Here is a 16532-nt window from a genome sequence, read left to right on the forward strand (position 1 = left end):
AGAATTATGCATATAAGGACACTGATCACAACATTTACTTTCTCATAATGTCTCTTCCTGGGATTGGTATCAGGGTGAAGATAGTGTCATAAAATAGGGACTGGAAGTATTCCCTACCTTATCTACTTCTGGAAGAATTTTTGTAAAAGTGGTATTATTTTTTCTTAAAAGTTTGATGTATTACACAATGAAGCCATCTTAGCCTAAAGTCTGCTTTAAGGGGAGTATTTAATTAAGAATTTAACGTGACTATTTCAGGGACTTATTTCTTATTGTGTTAACTTCAGTAATTTTTGTCTTGCAAAACAATTTTCATTTGTAAAATTTATCCAAATATGATCTATCATAATATACTTTTATTCTTTTAAAGTATACAGAATTTATAGTGAATCATTCACAGTATTAGTAATTTGTGCTTTCTCTTTTACATTCTGATCATTCTGGCTATAGTTTATTAATTTTATCAATCCTTTCAAATAATCAACTTTTAGGGGCACGTGGGTGCCTGAGTTGGTTAAGTGTCCAACTCGGCTCAGTTCACGATCTCACGGTTCATGGGTTCAAGCCCTGCATTAGGCTCTGTGCTGACAGCTAGCTCAGAGCCTGGAGCCTGTTTCAGATTCTGTGTGTCCCTCTCACGCTGTCTCTCTCAGAGGGAAGGGGGGAAAAATACCATTAAAATTTTTTTTAAAAAAAATCAACATTTGGTTCCATTTACTTTACATATTATTTTTTCATTTTCTATTTCATTGGTAAGTACTCTTCATTATTTTTTTGAACCCTTCAACTTTTCTAATATAAACATTTAGTGTCCTATAAATATCAGTTAGCTGGAATTATTTACTACAACTGTACATGTTTCCTAAGTTATACTAATTTTCTGTCTGCTTGCCTATCAAATACAGAGATGCAAATGTTGAAATACCCAACTGTAACTGTGGCATTTTACATTTCTCCTCAAGATGCCAGTTTTATATTGAAGTTATTTTTTAGGTACATTTGCATTTATGCTTTTTATGTACTCTTGATGACTTGATCTTTCTATCATTAAGATCATCCTACCCTTTTCTCCTCAGAGTCTACTTGTTTGATATTAATATACCCACACCAACTTTCTCATGATTAGTGTCTGCATGGCATATCTTCTCCCCATATTTGTACTTTTACATTGTGCATCATTATAATTGTGAGTTTGTGGTAGAAAACATGTAGTTGTCTCTAGTTTTATTTTTGTTTTGTTTTATTTTTACTATAGTCTGACAACTTGCACTTTTAAATAGAGTCTTTAGTCCATTTACATTTAATATAACTCTTGGTGCATTGGATTTAAGTCTACCACATTGCTATTAGACTGTATGATTCTAGTTCTTTTCTCCTTTCTTGCTACCTCTTCCCCCCTTTACAGATTTAGCATTTTCTAGTAACTCATTTTCTTTCTTCTGGCTTACTATCCATATTTTAAGTGGTTGCTAAAGGGTTTTCAATATGCATCTTTAACTTACCACATTCTAACTTCAAACAATATCATAACAGTAGTACGTAAAAACTGCCATCCTCCTCTCCTACATCTCCCTTCCATTGCTTTGTGCTATTTTTTGTTACATAGTTTACTTCTCTATATGACATGCACTACAAAATTAAATGCTCTTATCTTTTCTTTAAATAGTCAATAATCTTTCAAAGAAATTAAGAAGCAAGGGGAAGAATCTTTTCTGTTTATTCACTTGCTATGTCTATTTCTGGGATTCAACATTCCTTAATATAGACCCATGTTTCCATTTGATATTATTTCTGCCTGATTAGCTTTTATCAGGCTGATGAAACACAAGGACGGGCTGTATCCATCTTTTACTGCACTAAAATACGAAACACTGGTTATTTAAAGAATAAATGAAACATTCAAGGTGCTTGTTGAAAGGCTTACTTTTAAGTAAGTACTTTACTTAGTACTTTACTCAAAGTACAAAGGCTCACAGAAGGACCAAGCAACGCTATCTAGTCACGTTCAGGAAAATTTTACAAAAATGGTGACATAGTAGATCATCAATGGCCAACAAACATTTCCCAAATGGTAAGTGAAAGAATGACAGTTTAAGAAGAGTTTTAGAAATGTATGCAAAGGCACGTTGCAGGAAATGGTCTTGATATACCTAGTAATGGTGAGACACAAAGTGTCTTCTTGATGTGTGGAGGAAGTGGGGGCAAACGGAGTTAAAGGCAAAGGTCTGGGTCAAATTTTTAAGTGCCCTGAATATAACAGTAGGGACTGTGAACTTGATCTCCTAAGTACTGGGAATGTCTTCCACCTGACATGGGAACATCTGTATTTACAGGATGACGAAGGAGCAAACCTGGAGGTAGGGGACCACACAGGCAACTACTCCTAGAGTCTCGAGGAAAGGTAACCAAGATGTGCAGTGGAATGCAGAGAGGGGTCAGATGACATCTCAGAGATTCAATCCACAGGATCTGGGGAGGATTAGACTTAGCGGGAATGGAAAAGGAGGGTTAGGAGAAATCCAGTCTCAATCCCAAGAGCAAAAAAAGACCAAGTAGGCCGGCAAGAAAGAGAGTAGAGTCAACAGGTGGCGTAATTGGGAGCCGAAGAGCACTTGAGCTAACCACTGACTTTTGCAAGTGTGTTTGCTCCTTTCTGTATGGCAGCATTTTTGTCATCTTAAATTGTCATTAAGAGCTGCAGGGGCCATGACAGGGAAGCCAGGTATCAAGAAGGGGGGAGAAAATCCAACTCAGTGACAACCTGTGCTGTTTCTAAGAACTATTTATATGAGCAGTGGCAGCAGGCGATTCAAGGATGAGAAAGAAACACAGCAGGTACATCACAGAGCAGCCCTAATGCACAGGAAGGGTCTGAAACACTCTCACAGCTTCTGGCAGCAATCCTGGCCACAGCCTCCCCGGGGGCAAGTGCTTTGATGCCTTATACAACAAATGCAAAACAGAGGCAAGCCTTGGCAAGAAAGACTATTACTCCATGGACTGAAAAAGTGACAGATGATAAAATGCGATGCTAAAAAGCCCAAGCTAAGCCATTAATTCTTGTGGAGCCATTCTCCAATGGCTATGAAGAAAAATGATCTTTCCTACAAACCAAAACTACACTTATTATTTGGGGCTGTATCACTTTAAAGGGAGTTTTCTATCAACATCAACGTGGGCAACAACATCTCTCTATTTCACCCTGGGGAACACAGAACCCACTGGTGGAGGGGAGGGGGCTGCTGCCTGTAACGTTCTTTCCCCAGTTCAAGGCTACAAAGGTGGCTGTTATCAGTGCCATCTTCACTCCATCAGGAATAAATAATACTAGGGGCGCCTGGGTGGCTCAGTCAGTTAAGCGTCTGACTCTTGACTTCAGCTCAAGTCANGGGACACCCAATGCCAAGGGCACAACGGCAGGGATAAACACCCATTCTAGTAGGGGGAAGGGCAAGAGGTGGTCCCCAGCCAATGCTATCAGAGCTGGAAACTCCACTCATGCACAATGCCTACCACGTGCTGGGCAGAGAAGGCCGCTGCGTGGGAGCAGGGAGGCCTAGGGAGCCCAGCTCATCAGCCCCAGACGCTCAGCGCAGGACAGAGACAGCAGAGAGGCCCCATGTGCTCCTGCCCCCAGAGCCAGTGGGGAAGGAACAAGTATGGGAANGGTGGCTCAGTCAGTTAAGCGTCTGACTCTTGACTTCAGCTCAAGTCATGATCTAATAGTTCGTGGGTTCCAGCCCCACATCGGGCTCCACACTGACAGCACAAAGCCTGCTTGAGATTCTCTCCCTTCCTCTCTCTCTGCCCTCCCCCACTTGTATTCTCTCTCAAAACAAATCAACTTAAAAAAAAAAAAAAAAAGATTAAATCATACTATCCCACCGCATCCTACCTCAACTTGTAAGGCACCACCGGACATGAAAATATGAAGTACTCAGTGGTGAGTGCACCTGCTCCCCACAGGCCGCCGGCCCCTGGAGTGAGAATCTGAGAAGAGCATCTCCAGCTGGTCAGAATACCCCCCACCACTTTCAAAACCCACCACTCCTGGCCCACCCTCAAAGTTTTAGATGGGATGTTATCATTCTCCCACCTCAGAGAAAAATATCTCTAGGACCTCTGGCTACTTCTGAGTTTGACATAGACACACTGTCTGATTTCTTCCCCTCTGACGGAAGGCTAGGCCTGGAGAAGTGGAGGAAAACTTTCTGTGCAAAGAGGGTGCCCTGAGCAGAAACAGCCCAGCGCTCCAGATGGCTGGGAGCTTCATGAACAGGGAGGTGGCTAGATGCTGGACAGCCTGGGTCTGCACACACAGTTGTGAGGGGTGCCAGACGTGACACAGGAAGAGAGGTGGACTCCTCTGGTAGTGCCCAGGACATGTGGCTATCTGCTGACCCCCTACTAGCAGGAGAGTGAATCAGACTGAAGCCAGGACCAGCCTCAGGGCAATGAGTGGGAAACGTGTCCTGTACAATGACGACCACAAGCGAGCGTGTTGCAACATTAAAGTTATCACTGTACTACGTTACAAGGCGTCAAGCCCGTCCACCACAACTAAAGGAAAAGGCACTTCTGTATAATGTCTGTTTTTCCGCTGCAGAAACCTAAGTCCCAGGGAGGCTATGTAACTTGGCACAATGGTGTGGATCTGATGAGAGGGGGGACCAAGATGAATCCCGAGGTCAGAATTCCAGATGCAGTGCTGCCAGACTCCAGAACAGGGCAATCACAGAGCAGAGAGCCTCTTACCTGGTCGCCGGCAGAGTAGTGACTCGGGTGAAGAACACGGACGGCTCGGCTTCCACGTGCAGCCCCAGGGAGAGGTTCCTGTAATATCCTTCAACGTGGCCCGGGCCTCCAGAGTATTTGAAATTCAGGATGGCTTCCAGGGTCTAAAATGAGGTAAACGTGGTATGTCAATAATCGCTAAGTTGACGAGCTTCCTTCCAGAAGGCAGGCTTCACTTAGGTAAGAGTGACGATAATCCCTACCGGGCGACTCGGAAACCTGGCCCCTGCACCATCTCTTCTGTGATGCCCTGTGCCTGCACCAACAACTCCCAGCCCAGATATGCAAATGGAAAAAGGCCCCCAAATTATTCTGTGGCTCCTAGAGCATTTCTGCGAGAGAAGCACATTTCAGTCGGCATCACTTCAACATACGGACGAGGGGTTGGGGGGAGGCGGCACTTCCATCCGGGAGGTAGAGCATGGCTCCCGGCCCAACAGTCAGGAAGGCTGACCAGCTACAAACTCCTGACACTTCCTTGAATCCATCAAGAGATGAGGCCACAGGGCAACCATGGAGCCAGGAGGCCAAGGAGGTACAAGGCCCTTCGGGAAGGTAAAGGGTAGGGACACCTTCTCAACGAGTACAGAGCCAGCCACCACACACGCCAGCAGGAAGGAATTAGCCCAAAGGTTAATGAATTGCTAAAGGCTGAGTAGGGGCTCTAATAATAGCAGAGACCCCTGGGGAACCCAGACTAAAAGGTAGTTCCCACCCACTCTAGGCTCTACACCATGGACCCTCTCGATACACACAGAGGACTGGGGGTGGGGCGCAGTGGAAGGAGCAGAGGTAGCCTCCCTCTGGAGCACAGACATGGAGGATGGGAGTCAGCAGCCACCAAAGAAAAGGTAAGAAACAAAAACCCCAGCCCCAACCCCACACCCCACCCCCCATCCCCATGNCCCTGGTGGTGCAGGAAGGGATGGGATGGAGGAAGCCCACTCTGGGAAAACCTCCTGGCGCGCCCCCAGCCCCCTCCCTCTGCCCTGCCTCCCCGCATATGACAATGGCAGAGGAATTTTGGAGTCTATGGCGTACCCAAGTAACTATAGCAACAAGAAATCTCAAACCCAGCTCCACTCCTCACTCCAATGACTCAAACTTCCACAGTAAAGTCCCAGCACGGGCCCCAGCAAACTATGACCCGCAGCCTGGTTCTGTACGCCCCGAGGGCAGTTTTTACAGAGTCAGAAGGTTCTAAAACAACAACAAAGAAAAACAAAGAACATATGAAGGTATCCATTTGTGGCAGGCAGAAGTGAGGTATTTACTGTATGGTTCTTGACATGAAAAGCTTGCTGATCAAGCCCTCAGAAGGAAACAGAAGTAGATCTCCATGACCTTGGATGATGCTGTGGTGTCGCAGGTAGGACCCCAAAAGCACAAGCAACGAGGAACAGAAGGCGGGTGTCATGGGAATCCCAGGGAGGCAGACCTGCAGGAAGAAAGGCCGGAATGCCCACCGCTGCCGCCAAGCCATGTGAAAAGGGGTCGGAGAAAGTACGCACAGCTGGCCCTCGGCTAATCGGTGAGGACGCACGTGCAAGCCCGAGCACAGCACCAGGGCACAGAAACCGGAGTGGCGCCGGCGCCATGTGCCCAATGGGGACAGGAGTGTCTTCTCACCTGGTGAGAGCACCGCAAAGCCACGCCCCCCAAAGGATGAAGGAGGGGCCTGCTGTCCTCTCTGTTTGGGAGTCCGGCTTCCACCAAGCTTCCTGGCCAGACACCGTGTTTAGCTGTTAGTGACTGCTTTCCTTGACCTGTTTCTTATCTCCAACGGAGAGGCAACCCCAGAGACAGACTTTGAAAATAAACAACCTGCATGTACATGTTGTCATCGAAAGGGCATCCGGAGGGGGAGAAGGACGTGGCCGTGAGAAGGGCAGCTGAATGAAACTCCAGAAGTGGGTGAGCAGCACGGTATGAGGAGGGGCGCCAGCCTGGAGGCGGCCGCACTGGGTCCATCAGGTCTTGGGTGCCACCCACCATTCCCAGCCCGCTTCTCCACGGCGACGCGGGGACAACACTGAATGCCCATCTCAGACTCCAGCGAAGATTCGGGGAGAAAATGTGGTAGCAGAAGAAACGGACGCTCATTAAACAAGTTCCCTTCTCCCTCCGCAACCCCACCGTTTGGCACCCTGCGGCAACACGGCTTAAAATGGGAAGAAATGGGAAATGGATTTCAGCACTATTTCTTTTTCTTGTTTTCCCCCCATTTTGTATCATGGTAAGATATATGTAGTAAAATATACCATTTTAACCACTTTCAAATGTACAGATGTGTGGCATTAAGGACATTCACACGGCTTTACAACCATCACCATGATCCACCCATATCCAGAACTTCTTCATTTTCCCAAACTGAAACCCCGTCGTGACACGCCAAGTCCCTGCTCCCCTCCCCCGCCCTGAATGACAGCTGCCATTCTCTTTCTGCCGCTATGAATTTGATGGCTCTTGGAGCCTCACATAAAAAGAATCAGTTTCTGTCCTTTTGTGACTGGTTTATTTTGCTCAGCTGAATGTCTTCAAGGATCATCCATGTCGTAGCCTGTTTTTCTTTTAGAGAGAAAATACATGTGAGCAGATGGGGGAAGGAGAAAAGGATTCGGGGCAGGGAGAGAGAGAGAGAGAAGAGAGAAGAGAGAAGAGAGACAGAGACAGTGAGAGACAGAGAGAAGCAGGTTCCACTCTCAGAGTGGAGCCCAACATGGGACTCGATCCCATGACCCTGGGATCGTGACCTGAGATGAAATCCAGAGTAGGACATTCAACTGACTGAGCCACACAGACTCCCCAGAACTTTCTTTTGAAAGCTGGATAATATTCCATTGTATGTACAGACCACATTTTTTTTTATCCATTTGTCTCTTGATAGACACTTGGGTTTCTTCACCTTTCAGTTATTGTGAGTAACGCTGCTGTGAACACGGGCGTACAAACACCTATTCTGAGGCAGAGCTTTCAACTTTTTGGAGGTATACATTTATTTCTATATATTGAATTGTTTTAGGACTCAACATACCAATTTCTAAGGTTGCCACAAACCGTGCACATGGGTTCTAAGCTCTCCATATCCTTGTCAACATCTGCTATTTTCTGTTTAGTAGGTTTGTTTGTTTTATAATAGCCTTTCTAACAGGTGTGAAGTGGTATCTCTTTTTGGTTTTGATTTGTATTTTCCTAATGAGTAGTGATACTGAGAACCTTTGCATGTGGTTACAGGCCATTCATGAGTATCTTTAGAGATAGGTCTGTTCAAGTCTGTCAGCGCCATTTTAAAAACTCACTTCCTTCCCCTCTTCAAGGTGTCCTTCACACATATAGGTTCCCTTCAACTTTTGCACTATCAGGAATACTTTCACTAATGTTCTCCACCTACTCGTAAATGTTCCTCGTCCTTCATGGTCCAGATAAAGCCATGATAAAGTCCAGATAAAGTCACCATCCAAGATGACTTCCACACTTCCTCACTTTAAAAAGGCTCAACAAAATATAGAATCTGTTTTAATACTCAAAGATTCCATTTTGGATTCACCTAAATCGCAAATCCTTTCCGCACAGTATAGAGCACTGCTCTATCACCCCAATAGGACTGCTGGTTTCTTGTGAAGGTTTCTCACAACGTTTGAAAGACCCCTCAGCAGCAGCAAGAAAAGAGACCNATACAACAGATTCCAGCTGCTCAGTCTATTCTTTCATTCATCTTTTCTCCCTACTGGGTACTTTCTGAGTGCCAGGCTCTATGCTCCCAGCAAGATGAATAAGGGGTGGCCCCTGATCTCAGAAAGGGCAGTACAGGGTGAGTAAATGAGTATCTCAATAAATAACTCATAAACGAAGCCAAGCCATCAACCAACATCTACATGGCAGTTTTCTCACATCGCAGGCATGGTGGTCAGGGAAAAATATTCTGAAAAACACCCTTGAAATACCCAAACCTGTGAAGTAACAAAAATGTCACATGGACTTCGTTTTTTTAAGGCAAACTTAAAAGTCACCTTCAGAAGGTGATGTAGTAGAAATCACGCAGAAATGGAGCAAAAAATACACAGGACAGATAACAGTCAAGTACTATAGAAGAAAGAAGAGAGTCTGTGGTTCTGTCTTCCTGGTACTGACCGAGTCTTCGCTCTGTTAAGAACCAAGAAAAAGATGTAATTACAGGGAAAATAATTTGTAAAAATCAAGCAAATTAAATATTCTGTGAAATTACTGTTACTGTCTTTCTTCCTTCATTAAAAAAAACCCTCTTCGGCCCTATAAAATTAGAACATTTTAATAACAAGAGAAGGCGGGTTGGTAAGGTAAAAGACACAAGACGCTCAAATTTTCTTTTTCACCTGAAACATAATAAGAAGAAATGTGCTACTCTGTCATGAGATGTCCCCTTCTCAGAACATGGTGCAGTCCTTACTTGGAAAAAAGGCTATTACGGAAATCAGTAATGGACAGGGAACTAAAGGATAGGATCTTCTGGGCATACAGCTTATTATCTGACCTAAAAATAAAAGGTCTTCCAAAGGCTACCTTTAATGGAGCACCTGCTAGGCACCAAATACTACGATAAGTGATCTATATACATTGACCCTAACATTCTTATGAGTTTTGAGTTTTCTCAAAAACTCATAAGGCTCACAGCAGTCAGATGACTGGCCCAAGACACACACTCAGGGGACAGCACATCCAGGATCTAAATGCAGAGCTACTTGGTCGCACAGTCCTCTCTCTTGCCATTCTTGCAAACTGTTCAGAAGGGCACTCATCCCTCCACGCACTCACTCACTGGCCGTGAACACATGCCTACCATGTATAAGGCACAACAGGAGAACACCACGAGGCCACCTACAGGGACTCAAGTATAGTTAAAGACACAAGCCCAGAGACATCTCAAGATAAACTGTGGTATGTTCTAGACAAGTATCCCAGGATATATGGAGACACAGAATACTATTCGACCTGGAAGGCCAGGAGTTGGATAGGAAGGAAAAACATCACAGCAAGAGGGGCATAATTAGCCAATTATTAAATTGAAATGGACAAATAGAGAAAAATAAATTAAACTAAAATCTAGTTCTTGAAAATATCACTAAATGTGATATTCCCCTAAGTCAAGCTTCTCAAAACACAGAAGAAAGTACTCCCCAATATCAAAAATGAAAATGAATGTGAGCATAGACCCTACACATATTAAAAGAATAATAAAATAGTGCAAACAACTTAGTGTCAATAGATTCAACTTAAATAAAATAAACACATTATCAAACACAACCAAGAAAAACTAGAAAACCTAAGAGCTTCATGTTACCTGGAAGCCTCATAATTCCGGACTTCAAGCTGAATTACAAAGCTGTAATCATCAAGATGGTATGGTACTGGCACAAAAATAGACACAGATCAATGGAACAGAATAAAGAACTCAGAAATGGACCCACAAACACATGGCCAACTAATCTTGGACAAAGCAGGAGAGAAAATCCAATGGAAAAAAAGACAGTCTCTTCAGCAAATCGTGCTGGGAAAACTGGACAGTGACATGCAGAAGAATGAACCTGGACCACTTTGTTACACCATATACAAAAATAAACTCAAAAAAGACCTAAACATAAGACAGAAGCCATCAAAATCCTAAAGGAGAAAACAGGCAACAATCTCTTTGACCTCGGCTGCAGCAACTTCTTACCTGACATGTTCCCAGAGGCAAGGAAACAAAAGCAAAAATGAACTACTGGGACCTCATCAAGATAAAAATCTTCTGCACAGCAAAGGAAACTATCAGCAAAACTAAAAGGCAACTGACAGAATGGGAGAAGATATTTGCAAATGACATAGCAGATAAAGGGTTAGTATCCAAAATCTATTAAGAACTTGTCAAACTCAACATTCCAAAAACAAACAATCCAGTGAAAAAATGGACAAAAGACACGAATGGACACTTCTCCAAAGAAGACATCCAGATGGCCAACAGATACATGAAAAGATGCTCAACATCACTCATCATCAGGAAAATACAAATCAAAACCACAATGAGATACCACCTCACATCTGTCAGAATGGCTAACAGCAACCACTCAGGAAACAATGTTAGGGAGGATGTGGAGAAAGAGGATCTCTTTGCACGGCTGGTGGGAATGCAAACTGGTACAGCCACTCTGGAAAACAGCATGGAGGTTCCTCAAAAAATAAAACAGAACCACCCTATAACCCAGAAATTGCACTACTAAAAATTCATCCAAAGGATACAAAAATGCTGATTTGAAGGGGTACACGCATCCCAGTGTTTATAGCAGGACTATTGACAATAGTCCAAATGTCCACTGACTGACAAATGGATAAAGAGGATGTTGGGCGTGTGTGTGTGTGTGTGTGTGTGTGTGTGTGTGTGTGTGTGTGATGGAATACTACTTGGCCATCAAAAAGAATGAAATCCTGCCATTGGCAACAATGTGGAAGGAACCAGAGTGAATTATGCTAAGCAAAATAAGTCAGAGAAAGACAAATACCATAGGATTGCACTCATGTGGAATTTACAAAACAAAACAGATGAACATAGGGGTAAGGGAAGCAAAATGAAGATAAAAACAGGGGAAGACAAACCATAAGAGACTCTTAAATACAGAGAACAAAATGAGGGTTGCAGGCAGGGTGTTGAGTCAGAGGGTGGGCTAAATGAGTAATGGGCATTAAGGAGGGTGCTTGTTGGGATGAGCACTGGGAGTTATATATAAGTGATGAATCATTAAATTCTATTCCTGAAATCATGATTATACTCTATATTAACTACCTTGGATTTAGATTTTTAAAAAGGATGTGCAAATCCCAAATTCAGTAATAGGTAAGATGGAAAATACATGACCAAGTTTATCTCAACAATGCAAGGTTGGTAGTAACATCAGAAAATCAGTTAATGTCACCACCATATTAAGAGACTATTACCAGACAAAAAAGAAAAATGCCACATGATCATTTCAGTAACATCAGAAAACGCAGCAGACAAAATTCAACCCCATTTATGGTTTTGTTTTAAAAATCTCCACAAACTAGGCATAGAAAGGAATATCTTCTATCTATAAAGCGCACCCATGAAAAAATTTTTACAGTTTTAAAACCACACCTCATGGTAAACTAAATGCTATCACAAATTTTAACGTGGATTAAGGCAAGGACATAGCTGTCATTACTCCTATCAACATTGTTATTGAGACCCCAGTAAGTCCAGTAAGGTAAGAGAAAAATTAAAGACATACATGTTGGAAAGGACAAAGTAAAACTGTCTGCTCACAGACAACACAATCATATAAAACCAAATCCTAAGAAATCTACCAGAACTCTCAGAATTGCTGGTAATAATATAAAATAGCACAATCACTTTAGAAAACAACTAGTCAGAATTCCTTCCAAACATGAAGAATTAGCATATTGTCCAACAATAAACCTTCTACCAAGAAAATAAAAACACATATCCACACAAAGACATATATGTAAATACGTATGGAAGTTTTAATCATAATAATCCCAAACTGGAAATAACCTCAATGTCCAGGAAGAGGTTAATCACAGTACAGATTAACTAGACTAGACTATTCATCGTATTATCTAGTACTAATCTAGACTAGACTAATCATAGTCTGTCCATAAAATGGACCACTACTCAGCATCTGAATGGAACAAACTACTGATACACACAAATGGAAGAATCTCAAAAACACTATTCTGAGTGAAAAGGGCAGTAGGCTACACTCTATGCTTGCCTGTATTTGAGATGCTGGATAAAGTGAGTCTTTAGTGACACAAAGCAGATCAGTAGCTGCCTGGGTCTGCGAGCAAGAGAGGATTGATTATAATGGGATCAGGGAAACTTTGGGGGGTAACAAGAGTATTTTACATCACGGCGGTAGTGGTGCGGGGGCGGTGGTGGTGGCAGTGACAAGGGATTTACTTTTGTCAAAACTCATCAAGCTGTACAGTTAATGTGGCTGAATTTTATAGAAAGCAATTCACACTCAACGTTGATTTCAGAAATTGATCCTGACCATTAATAGGCACACAATCACTTGCGAACATTGTAACAAAAGANGAGAGTATTTTACATCACGGCAGTAGTGGTGGGGGGGCGGTGGTGGTGGCAGTGACAAGAGATTTACTTTTGTCAAAACTCATCAAGCTGTACAGTTAATGTGGCTGAATTTTATAGAAAGCAATTCACACTCAACGTTGATTTCAGAAATTGATCCTGACCATTAATAGGCACACAATCACTTGCGAACATTGTAACAAAAGACCCCAAGCAACATTGTGGGCCACACGGACGTGGGGCTGTTCATGTCTGAGGACAAAGGTGCTGCTTCAGGATTCCCAGGTTCTACAGCAATGATTTTTGCTGTAAAGTGAAGTAATGATTCACTACAATAAAAACTTCACATAATCTTGGTGAAGTCAGGTCCTTTCTCCAGGTCCCCAAATCCTCATCTGTAAAATCAGAGTCCTGCCAGACATCACCCACGGTTCTTACCATGGTGTTCCTAAGTGAACCATTATTATTCATTCTGTATTACTAATCTCGTGTCTCATGATTCTAATCTAACTCAGGCTCTTGCCAGAGAGAAATCCTCACCTTTATACAGTATCCTAACTAATTTCTATGCATAAGATATAGATCTCTAATTTTTAAAGACCCTAATTGGACCTGTCACCACAGATTTCCTTCTGCTCTATTTCTGTGCTAGAACATAAGATTAATAGCTGTGATATGATCCACTTAATAAGTCAAACATTCAGGACCAAAGGTCCTGGCTGGGGTTCATTCTCAACAGACCAGCCCTACGGTTTACTTAAGGTCAGAGAGACGTACAAATGAAAGCCATACCATTACTTTCCAGTTAATTAGCGCTTTCAGCCAGCCTTTCTTCAGTGTTAATTATGCCTTAAAGATGCCGAGTGACTACAAATGAAATGGCGCATCCACAATAATGTAGGAATGGGTTTGTGCAATACCAGCCATCCAAATGGCTTCTACTCAAGAGGCACAACAGTCCTGCGGTGGCTGAGGATTGGGACACTAGGGTCACACGGAGGCAGGTGTGCCTGGGACTGTTAAAAGACCGAGTCAATAATCGGATTTTGGGTACCAAGAAAAGAGCCATTTTCACATCTTTGAGTTTATGTTATCACTTGATCTTTAAAAAATTTCTTAACATTTATTTATTTTTGAGAGAGACAGAGTGTGAATGTGGGAGAGGTGGAGAGGTAGAGAGAAAGAGAGGGAGACACAGAATCCGAAGCAGGCTCTAGGCTCAGAGCTGTCAGCACAGAGCCCGATGCGGGGCTCAAACCCATGAACCATGAGATCATGACCTGAGACAAAGTCTAACGCTTAACCGACTGAGCCACCCAGGTGCCCCTGATCTTTTTAAATTAAATATTTTTTTAAAATGACCTATCAGTCTTTTTTCTTCCAGATTTAAAGGTTTTATCAATTAAGGAAATTACTCCTGGCCTGTGATAGAAATTGCAAACATTTTTCACAGCTGGACATTGTCTTTGGCGCCGTTTATTTGCCCTGCAGAAATGGTTACTATTCTTCTAGTTAATCCATCATCAATCTTTTATGTCCCTTGCACCCTTTTAATGGTTCCTGAATCATGGTTGGAAACACCCTCCACGCTCCCAAGTCATAAAATTTACTTGTTTTTTTCCTACTCCTTTAAAGTTTATCTTTTTCCAACTTCAATATTACCTCAAACTGACAGGTAAGTTCAAAGTACAAAAAAACCTCCCCATTACCCAATTCAAAAATTGTTCGCATTTTATCCCATTGTTTTATATTTCTGTCAGTCTGTCTTTCATACATATATACAGATAAATATGCCACGGATAATGTCTGCAAGGTTTCTTCTGTGTTTAGTTCCTAGTTTTCCCCCAGGAATCAATAAGCAATTTGTGTGCAGATGCTTTGAGGATTGGTCAATACCTTATTCCCTCATTAAATTTTCACCCACTACTGTAGCATCCACTGATGCTCTTCTAACATCATCGTTTCACATTTATTAGATGCCAATCTACTTAGAAGACCTCTCTCTTCCCCGGTTATTTGGTTAATATCCACACAGATTAATGGCTTCTTGTTCTATTCAATGGGTTATAATCTGTTACCATCATTACTCATGCTGATGCGCAGATGGTCCCTGATTTGGCATCCGTCCTGGCTGGCTGCTGTGTCCTTTGACACGCCCTCATCAATCTTTAAGCAATTCCTTACTTCACGGAACAACAGGATATTCTAAGATCATCTTCTGTTTTCCCTGCCCTGGAAATCAACCATTTCTCTGAAGGAGATGGAGGGTCTTTTTTGTGGGGAACGGTGAGAAGAGATAGGTGCTAAACGTGCTCATTGCTACTAAGATGCTCTTGCTGCAAGGTTTTCTCCATGAACAAACCTGGCGTGTGCTTATGCCTGTGCCTGTATACGTGTGTTTATATATACTGATACCTATTTCTATATCTATTTTTTCATATAGACACTTGTGTATGTATGGACAACGATACAGAAATATACCACAAACTGGGAGTTTGTAGTGAAAACTCAGCTTCCAAACTTATATCATAAGATTCACATGAATCCCCCCTTTCCATGTCTGTAACAACCTTCTCTGATCAGGACACATGAGGTCACCGACAATATGCGGACTTGACTGCCCACACATAAAACACATAGAAAGTAGTGTCATAGTTGCTAATCATACTATTACAAGAAGCAATCTACTGACTGGAGTTCGATATTTGTTAGGATTTCCTTTTTGGTGTGAGGTAAACTTTATGTACAGTAAAAGCATACAACCAAGTATACAATTCATCAAGTTTTGATAAATGTAGGCCCCATGTAACCATCAGCCTAATAAAGCGATGTGTTTTCAAGACTCATCCATACTGTGTGTGTACATAAACACAGATCATGACGTCTACAGGTACAGAGCTATTTGTTCAATGCTCGCTAGTATTCCATTGTATAAATCTACCACTATCTGCTTATCCATTCACCAACTCACAGGCATTGGAGGTGTTCCCAATTTGAAGAAAATAAAAATCAAGCTGCTATTTAAAAAACTCTCAACCAAGTTTTTTTGTGCATATATGTTTTTATTTCTCATGGATAAATACTTAGGAGTGAACTTGTTGGGTTATTATGGCATATGTATATTTAAGAAGACTGTGGTTTTCCAAATTAGGTTGGCCACTTTATACTCCCACTAACAACACAACAGAGATCCAGTGGTTTCCCATCCTTGCCAACATTAGGTGTTGTCAATTTTTCTCAATTACCATTATTCTGGAAGATGGGTTCTCTCACTGTGGTATGAATTCATGTGTCCTGCTGTCTAGGTCTTCCTCATGTCTGGGCTGATAGCAGAGCATATGGAATACATCTCCAGTGAGTAATCAACAAACACAGGATGCGAGTGGATGGACACGTGACCCTGGCTCAGGCACACTGCTAGGTGAGCAGACTTCCAGAACAAAGAATGAAGCAGAACCCACAGCAACTGATTCAAGAGAGGCAGCCATCCTCATTCAAAAACACCCAGCGTCCGGCATGACAACGGCCTTGGGCAGGGTCAAACACAAACACTCAGAAAGGAGACAGGGAGGGCCACAAAGTCGTCCTGGTAGGAAACAACACGTGCCAGTATCTGCTCACTCTGTCAAATCCACGTCACCAGGTTCTACCTTCA

General features: G+C 42.6%; 1 protein-coding gene across 2 annotated transcripts in view; it reads right to left on the reverse strand.

The window, feature by feature from the left end:
* TRAPPC9 (trafficking protein particle complex subunit 9) overlaps nt 1-16532 on the reverse strand; it is a 544285-nt gene that overhangs the window by 203881 nt on the left and 323872 nt on the right. For both annotated transcript variants that reach the window (XM_077749979.1, XM_077749978.1), the window contains one exon: nt 4756-4898. In XM_077749979.1, the coding sequence (XP_077606105.1) occupies nt 4756-4898 (143 nt within the window). The remainder of the gene's footprint in view (nt 1-4755; nt 4899-16532) is intronic.

This window comes from Crocuta crocuta, unplaced genomic scaffold (genome assembly GCF_008692635.1).
Source record: "Crocuta crocuta isolate KB4526 unplaced genomic scaffold, BGI_CrCroc_1.0 scaffold119, whole genome shotgun sequence".
NCBI classification, from domain to species: domain Eukaryota; kingdom Metazoa; phylum Chordata; class Mammalia; order Carnivora; family Hyaenidae; genus Crocuta; species Crocuta crocuta.